The following is a 9,570-nucleotide window of genomic DNA, read 5'->3' on the forward strand; positions in this document are numbered from 1 at the left end:
CAGCCCCTCTTATAGCGGTGCTAGTTGCAGGTGAAGATTGAAGCTTGTTCCATGTTGGAACATGGATATTTTGTTGGGATATCACGATATATCTTATTTAATTAATGCATCTATATACTTGGTAAAGGGTGGAAGGCTCGGCCTTATGCCTGGTGTTTTGTTTCGCTCTTGCCGCCCTAGTTTCTGTCATATCGGTGTTATGTTCCCGGATTTTGCGTTCCTTACGCGGTTGGGTTATAATGGGAACCCCTTGACAGTTCGCTTTGAATAAAACTCCTCCAGCAAGGCCCAACCTTGGTTTTACCATTCGCCACCTAGCCTTTTTTTCCCTTGGGTTAGGCCAGCCCAAGGGTCATCTTTATTTTAACCCCCCGGGCCAGTGCTTGTCTAAGTGTTGGTCCGAAATGGGCAGCCTGCGGGGCCACCTTGGGGAAACTTGAGGGCTGGTTTTACTCGTAGCTTGACCTATCCGGTGTTGCCCTGAGAACGAGATATGTGCAGCTCCCATCGGGATGTCGGCACATCGGACGGCTTTGCTGGACTTGTTTTACCATTGTCGAGGATGTCTTGTAGAACCGGGATACCGAGTCTGATCGGAATATCTCGGGAGGAGGTCTATTCCTTCATTGACCGTGAGAGCTTGTCATGGGCTAAGTTGGGACTCCCCTGCAGGGATTTGAACTTTCGAAAGCCGTGCCCGCGGTTATGGGCAGATGGGAATTTGTTAACGTCCGATTGTAGAAAACCTGAAGTTGACCTTAATTAAAATGAATCAACCGCGTGTGTAACCGTGATGGTCTCTTTCCGGCGGAGTCCGGGAAGTGAACACGGTGTTGGAGTTATGCTTGACGTAGGTTGTTCTAGGATCACTTCTTGATCATAGTTTCTCGATCGTGCTTTGCCTTCTCTTCTCGCTCTCTTTTGCGTATGTTAGCCACCATATATGCTAGTCGCTTGCTGCAGCTCCACCTCATACCTTTACCTTACCCATAAGCTTAAATAGTCTTGATCGCAAGGGTGCGAGATTGCTGAGTCCCCGTGACTCACAGATACTTCCAAAACCAGCTTGCAGGTGCCGTTGAACCGTGTAGATGACGCAACCAAGCTCAAGGAGGAGCTTGATGAAGATCGTGTTCGTTATGTTGTTTCCGTTTCCAGTTGATTAGTAGTGGAGCCCAGTTGGGGTCGATCGGGGACCTTGTCGCATTTGGGGTTCTTCTTTTATTTTGGTTCCGTAGCCGGACCTTGATTGTATTTGGATGTTGTAATGCTTTATTCATGTATTTATGTGAAGTGGCGATTGTAAGCCAACCATGTATCTCTTTCCCTTATGTATTACATGGGTTGTGTGAATATTACCTCACTTGCGACATTGCTTTCAATGCGGTTATGCCTCTAAGTCGTGCTTCGACACGTGGGAGATATAGCCGTATCAAGGGCGTGACAAGTTGGTAATCAGAGCCTTCCCCGACCTTAGGAGCCCCATTGCTTGATCGTTTTTAGCAGCCGAGTTGTGTCTAGAAAAAAATGTTTTGAGTCATTTAGGAATTATATATCGGAGAGTTTAGGAATTCTTTTTATTTCCGAGTCTCCTCATCGCTCTGGTAAGGCATCCTGACGTAGAGTTTTGACTCTTCTCTTCTCAAATTTCACTAAAAAAAATTTAGGATCACGCGGGTATCTTGGAATCGTTCCGATGGTTTGTGACGAGAACATTGTATTGGAGCCTCCTGTCAGGGGTTTTGCGGCAGTGTCCCGGGGAGTTGAGCTCTGAGGTGTTGGCATCATAATTTTATCGTTGCAGTTTTGGAATACCTGAGTCTAGTACGCCGACATCGAAAATCTTTTTTATGCAGTTCGTTGGTGAGATAACCTCGACGCCACCCAGTACTAGGGCGGGAGTTCGGGAGTATCGCCATAACTTGTATAACGGATGCTTTTTGAAGGTTCAGGTACACGATTTCCGAAGGTTTCTTGGTTATGTGTTGAAGGATGGATACAGCTGGATGTAGGATTTGCTAGTTTTGGGTGAGATATTATGCTTCCCCTGTATCCCCAACACCTGATTGCATAACCGGAAAGGTTCGGGAGTTTCATAGGTGGGAATTCAAGTAGCGCTTAGGATATCTTTCCGACAGATGTATGATATGAAATTGGGGTTCGACGTCTAGTGGTCCGCCTATCCATGGTCGGTTTTACAGTGGTCTCGTTGTGTCTTAAAGAGTCCTTGGCTATGCCGACTCGGGGACGCTTCGTATGTCATGTGCACTGCCTTGTACATGATGGTGTTGTACGATCGAGCCCGTGTAGGCCCCACCACGAAAACTTTGGACGAAATGTCTATCATATGTTTGTTCCGGCTTATTCTGCAAGCCAATCCTTTGTTTTTGTTTTTTTGAGTTGTGGTATTCGAGTTGCTTCGAAGTCAAATGTTGATTCTATACCTTTTCCAAGTGGTGTTCTCATATTCCTATGTGAATACTAATCCTTCCCGATCATTGAGTTTGTCATGTCAATCCTTTTCAACCGGTGTGCTTCTCTTCAAGTGGATCCGATCATTGCAACATCCGCAAGATCAAGTATCAGTTCTTCTCAACGGTGTTTGTTTCATTCGTCTCCAAGTTGTCTTTGTTTTCCCGCCCACCCTCCCTTTTTCCTTCAAGGACTCAGATTTCTCAATCAAGTATCATTTGATTGATGGGCGTCTCTCCATTCTTTTCCTTCAATGTTCTTATCCGGTGATTCTCATGAAGATTCTAACGGAACCTCAAGTTCATCATTATTCTTTCTCTTTCTTCTCCGGTGGAACTAATTCAAGCTTTGTTGATCATATCCTTCCCTCGTTTCAAATGCCTTCTCGTACCGGTGCACCTCATAATATTTCATTTCTCGATATTCAATTCTTCCGGAGTGCTCAAGATATCTCGAAGATTCGTGTTTTCCACTCTGCATTTGTTCAAGATCTTTCGAGGTTGTTATCTCATTCTAGCCATTTAATTCAACCGGTACAATCTCAGTTTCTAACAATCATTTCAACGGTGTTTCTCTTGAGTGGGCCCTAACCCACAGGTCTTTTTCCAGGATCTCACCTGACTCTTCTTATTTTCCCGGAGGTATTCGCAAATTCTTTTCAAAGTTTGACGTAAGAATGATTTATCATCAGTCAAATGTCTTCTCCAAAATAGTTTTCAAATTCTTTTCATAGTTGGCTCAACCTCTTCGCTTTTGATTCTTCCGGAGTGCCTCAATAATTCATGGTGGTGTTTCTCGTCGTAATTCTCATATTTCAAGACCGAAGAAGAGTTTTACCTCCATATCTTATCCGTTCTCTCAGAGATTCGTGGTTCTAATTCGAGGTCATCCTATCATAATTGTTTTGATTGTGAGAATTCTTTCTTCTTAGTTTGATTACCTAGAGGCCATCATCTCAGAAGTATTCATCTCAGTTTTCAGCTATCATTCTCCAAATCATACTGGTGCATCATTCAATATTCTCTAATCAATTCGTGATCTCTTCGTTTCAGTTGTATCTAAATTCTCTCAAGTATCTTCGTTCTTTTTATAATTCTTTCCAGTGTTTCTTTATCTTCTCTTCGTTCATTTTTAATTCTTATGGTGGTTCGTTCAAGATCTCTCTTCCGTATCAATTCTCTCGTTCTTTCAAATCCTACCGGTGGTTCGTCGAAGACCTTCTCAACTTTGTGCTATATCTATCTTAATCTTTTCTACGAGAATAAGCAATATGCCAAATCTGTTCATTGTCATCAATTTAATTGATGAAGGATAAGCATAATGTAATTCTTATTCTTGTTTCATCCAAGAGATTAATTCCTTATTCCGGAGGCTCATCAAATTCTCGGTATCATTTGTCTCATCTTTCCTTTCCCGGAGTTCCAGGCTCTCTCAATTGTATCGTCGTGAAGATCCATCTAATCATTACAAGGATTCACCTTGTGTTTTCAGCTTCTCTCCCTTTTTCCGTTTGATCATTCTTTTGTTTAACGGAGATCTTCATGGAGGGTCTACATAATGATTCATCAAGGATTTAATCCATTCTGAAATGTTCATCAAGATTATTTTCAGAGGAGTTCAAGCATTCTTAATCTCGCATTCCGAAGTGCATTTCTTTCGTCCGTATCATTGGAGGTGGTATTATGTCATTCTTCATAATTTGAGTTCATGTTTCATGACCCACATGTTGTTACGAATGAGGTATTTCAAATCCATCAACCTCTCCGTTGGAATTATCTTGGGTTATATTTCACTAAAGCCTTCCCTAAGGATGGTTGCTACTTATGGTGCTTATAAAGGACCCAAGTTCTTCTTTATCCTCCCGGCGAAATACTTTCTTGTCTCCTTGTTCATATCAATCCAATTTTTTTTTCTTTTTTTCCCGTGAGTGGCAGGTTGTCACCTCATAATTTGAGATGTATCCCATAAGACCATATCAAGTTTACTCTTTTCGTTGTTGGTTTTCCAACAACTCCGTGCGACCCTTCTCTTTAAGATGCTTTTCAAGATCATCGGAGGTAGAAGATGTTGTTTTCTTCTCCGTTCTTTTGTTCCGTCGATACAACATCTATTCTTTCGTTCCGGAGGCTTTGTGTTGTTGCTCTCTTCAACCCATCATCTTGTTTGTCAAGATCATGTTCAATTCCTTCCATTTTCAGTCGAAGTGCTGCCCAAATTGTACCATTCTTTCCCTCTCTATCTTGTTTTTAACCGGAGTGTTGTGCCTTTTTACTCAACTTCTTTTCGTCTTATCAAGTCTTGTACCATTTTTCAATCGGAGTGCTACCCGAAGTTGTTCTTCCTTGTTTCCTTTTCCTAACGGAGTGTTTTCTACTTTGTTCATCTCCGTTGCTTTCTTTCTTTCCATTTTGACCAACCTCTCAAGGTTCGTGGTTTCACTTGTTTGTCAAGAAGCAACTTAGTTTTACCTCTTCTTTTTCTCTTCCGTTTTTTCCCTCCGGTGCCATTCTAGATCTCGAGACGAGATCCTCTCATAGTGGTGGAGTGTTGTAACGCCCCGAGACCGATGCTCGAGAAGACTTCCATATATTCCGGGTTTCGCCTTTTGTTTCATTTGTGCTAGCCCTTTTATTTTTGCATTGCATCATGTCATCATGCCATCATCTCATAAATCTTTTGCATCTCAACTAAATAAATTGTGTGGATCTTCGATCCATTTAAATCGAGGGAAGAGTGACTTCTCTTTATAACATATCCTCCCAATATTAGGGAGCTATATTAAATATCCCATTAACTTGGAATCACCCATCACACAATTGCATTACTCTTCAACTCTTCTTCTATCTGACTTAACTTCATATATTTTCCTTGTCATCTCTATCCCAATGCCTTTGTCCCATGCATCATCTCCTTCTCTTTTCCTTCTAGTTCCTTTCTTTTGCAAGTGCCATTTTCCCCTTCTCTATTAATGCTCATTCTTTTCCTATAAATTCTCGACCATGCCCTCAACCTCTCTGTCAAATTTCAGATCCTTTGGAGTTGTTTTGGTTAGGTTCAAAAATGTCTCAAGTTTGAATCATATTTAAACTTGTTTTATTTTTCTACCTCTAAAGATATCCAAGGCAATTTTATCAAATAGAGTATAGTTCTAGGAGTTTGAGGATATTTTATATCCGAAAAACTTCTCTTCTAGCTCCCTGACCTTTTTCTTTTATTGAAACTGTTTATTTATATAAACAGAGGGTAATGAAAAGGAAAAGGTTTCCTGGACTGGGCCTCCCTAGGCAATTTTCCGCGCCGGCCCACCTGGATCTTCCGCACCCAGGCCGGCTTCCAAGGCCACTTCTCCTAACCCTAGGCCCAGCCTCTCGCTCCCCACTCCCTTCCCTCGTCTTCCCACCAGCGCCGCCAGGAGAGGCCCGATCTCCATCTCCTGGCCGATCCCCTCCTGGTTCGGCCGTTCCCACCTGCGCCTCCCTCTCTCTCGCTCGCAGCGCCCTCTCCCTCGATCTCCTCCTTCCATGCTTCGCCAGAGAGAGGAGCGAGGCACCACGCCCTGCCGTCCCCGCTCTGCTCCTTCCAGCCCCGCACGCGTCAGGGAGACGCCGCCGTCCTCCATGGCCGCTGCCGCTGCTGTGCCTCGTCGCCGGAGACCCGTTCCTCTATCGTGGCCTCCCTTTGCCAGCGCCGCGCCTCCGTCGCCCGGCGAGCTCCGCCACCAGCCGTGCCAGCGAGCTTGCCGCTATCGTCCGCCTCGTCGTGTTCCCCTCCACCTCCAGCGTGCCAAGTTCGTCGTCATTCTCGCCTGCGACCTCACCACGGCACCGCTGCCTCGCTGTAGCTGCTGCTTCGCTGTTCAGTGTTGCTGCGCCTTCGTTCTGTCACTTGTTGAAGGAGACGAGCAGCAGCCAAGCCCCATCGAGCTCATACACAAGCTGCCCGAGTCCTTGTCTAGAGCCGCCCAAGTCGTCGCCTCTTTGCGCCATGCAGTGTTACCATGGATGCATGCACCCCCGGATCGGAACCGCAAGCACCAAGTACACCACCCGCAAGACCCGGACTCCGAACGCCAAGTACTACTACAAACCCGAAGAACTCGGATGCATCAAGTCCCTGAGGAGACCCATTTTTTCGTCAAGTTCGACTACATTATGACGCGCCAAGTACCTCTACCGCTTTCTTTGGAACCCTAAGATCGCCAAGTACCTCGACACCCGGCGCCTGGAACGACTACCGTCGCCATGAGAACGTCTACTTCCCACAACGAACCATGAACATCTACTTCCTCTACCGTTGCGAGAATGTCTACTTCCACTACGTCCCCTCGAACCCGAACTGTCTCGTTTGCTCACTTCGAAGGTATAACCGCCGAGACGATGACCCGTGGACCGAATGCATATGTTGTATGAAATGCTCGTGTTTGCTCCGTGTCGGAGTTGTTCGGTGCACGTTGCCCCTCTTTTGCCTTGCCACCAACATGTGGGAACCCCGTAATCGGGAGCACCCCACCATCCTTGCATGACACGCTCCCGTCACTTCCTTTTGCACCGGTATCCCCGTGGGCTACCGGATAACCGATATGTTGTCGTGGCACCATTTTCGGATTCGTCGTCGTGGCACCCTTTTCCTTTCCACCACGATGTCAAATGCTTCATAATAATGTTCTTGTCAAGTTTTAATAAAAATTGCATAAACTTGTTCATGTCATCTGCATCATGATAACAACAATTAAAATGTTTAAATTGTTGTTGCATTAAATTACTAAGGCATATGGGGATTTACCGGATTTGTTATTTGTTATGTCCGGCCCCATTTAAATTGTTTAGATGATATAGTTTTGTTATGCTTCACCTCTTGCCATGCTTAAACAACATTTAAAATTGTTGAGTACCTAACGAGAGAGAACTAAATAAGTCATGTGGTGTTTCGTCAATATGCAACGGAGTTGCATGTTGAGCTCCACTTAATTTGTAGGATTGTTTGTGCATTTTGCCATGCCATGCTTCATTAAACCGGACATGCATCATACTTGGTTGTGCATCATGTCATGTTTATTGTGGTGGATGTTTTACTATGTTGTTTGCTTCTTTCCGGTGTTGCTTCTTCGGGTTGGTTCCGATAACGTCATGTTTGTGAGGAACCGTTCGTCTACGTCCATTTGTCTTCTTCATGGACTCGTTCTTCTTCCTTGCGGGATTTCAGGCAAGATGATCATACCCTCGAAATCACTTCTATCTTTGCTTGCTTAGTTGCTCGCTCTTTTGCTATGCCTATGCTGCGATACCTACCACTTGCTTATCATGCCTCCTATATTGTTGAACCAAGCCTCTAACCCACCTTGTCCTAGCAAACCGTTGTTTGGCTATGTTATCGCTTTACTCAGCCCCTCTTATAGCGGTGTTAGTTGCAGGTGAAGATTGAAGCTTGTTCCATGTTGGAACATGGATATTTTGTTGGGTTATCACGATATATCTTATTTAATTAATGCATCTATATACTTGGTAAAGGGTGGAAGGCTCAACCTTATGCCTGGTGTTTTGTTCCACTCTTGCCGCCCTAGTTTCCGTCATATCAGTGTTATGTTCCCGGATTTTGCGTTCCTTACGCGGTTGGGTTATAATGGGAACCCCTTGACAGTTTGCTTTGAATAAAACTCCTCCAGCAAGGCCCAACCTTGGTTTTACCATTCACCACCTAGCCTTTTTTCCCTTGGGTTAGGCCAGCCCAAGGGTCATCTTTATTTTAACCCCCCGGGCCAGTGCTTGTCTAAGTGTTGGTCCAAAATGGACAGCCTGCGGGGCCACCTCGGGGAAACTTGAGGGCTGGTTTTACTCGTAGCTTGACCTATCCGGTGTTGCCCTGAGAACGAGATATGTGCAGCTCCCATCAGGATGTCGGCATATCGGACGGCTTTGCTGGACTTGTTTTACCATTGTCGAGGATGTCTTGTAGAACCGGGATACCGAGTCTGATCGGAATATCTCGGGAGGAGGTCTATTCCTTCATTGACCGTGAGAGCTTGTCATGGGCTAAGTTGGGACTCCCCTGCAGGGATTTGAACTTTCGAAAGCCGTGCCCGCGGTTATGGGCAGATGGGAATTTGTTAACGTCCGGTTGTAGAAAACCTGAAGTTGACCTTAATTAAAATGAATCAACCGCGTGTGTAACCGTGATGATCTCTTTCCGGCGGAGTCCGGGAAGTGAACACGGTGTTGGAGTTATGCTTGACGTAGGTTGTTCTAGGATCACTTCTTGATCATAGTTTCTCGATCGTGCTTTGCCTTCTCTTCTCGCTCTCTTTTGCGTATGTTAGCCACCATATATGCTAGTCGCTTGCTGCAGCTCCACCTCATACCTTTACCTTACCCATAAGCTTAAATAGTCTTGATCGCGAGGGTGCGAGATTGCTGAGTCCCCGTGACTCACAGATACTTCCAAAACCAGCTTGCAGGTGCCGTTGAACCGTGCAGATGACGCAACCAAGCTCAAGGAGGAGCTGATGAAGATCGTGTTCGTTATGTTGTTTCCGTTTCCAGTTGATTAGTAGTGGAGCCCAGTTGGGGTCGATCGGGGACCTTGTCGCATTTGGGGTTCTTCTTTTATTTTGGTTCCGTAGCCGGACCTTGATTGTATTTGGATGTTGTAATTGCAGGATAACACAGGTAGAAGTCCCTCATTGATTCGGTTTTCCTACCAGAGATGACCCCTAAAAATGTATGAAGACATTGAAGTCAAAGGTGGTATATGAAGATATTCACATTGAAGACTATGACAAGAGAAGACACCACATGAAGCCTATGGAGCTCGAAGACTTAGATCTTTCGTAGTTCTCTTTCTTTTGTGTCGAGTCATAGGAACCACTGTACTGTTAAGTGGGGTCCAAGAGAACCAGTCAGAATGACTGTAGTGATGCCTTACCAAAACCTATGTCTTCGAGTGAAGACTATGAGAGCGAATCTTGTCCAGAGTCAGACAAGTCAGCTTTGCTTGCAGCCCAAGTAAAGTTGTCGTGTGAGTTTGAAATTTGACCGTTGGAACACGTGTCAGTTCCTTAGTGACCTAGGGTCATTTCGGACAAATCAGGTCGGGTTGCCAAGT

At 45.0% G+C, this 9,570-nt stretch overlaps 1 protein-coding gene across 1 annotated transcript in view; it reads left to right on the forward strand.

The window, feature by feature from the left end:
• LOC147979748 (uncharacterized) overlaps positions 1-8,869 on the forward strand; it is a 44,228-nt gene extending 35,359 nt beyond the window's left edge. Inside the window, exon 2 of the mRNA XM_087547146.1 lies at positions 1,066-8,869. Coding sequence (XP_087403272.1) covers positions 5,719-6,627 — 909 coding nt within the window. The 5' untranslated portion in view covers positions 1,066-5,718 and the 3' untranslated portion in view covers positions 6,628-8,869. The remainder of the gene's footprint in view (positions 1-1,065) is intronic.
• Positions 8,870-9,570: the final 701 nt, after the last annotated feature.

Source organism: Triticum urartu, chromosome 3A (genome assembly GCF_056163025.1).
Source record: "Triticum urartu cultivar PI428250 chromosome 3A, HENAU_Tu73, whole genome shotgun sequence".
Taxonomy (NCBI): domain Eukaryota; kingdom Viridiplantae; phylum Streptophyta; class Magnoliopsida; order Poales; family Poaceae; genus Triticum; species Triticum urartu.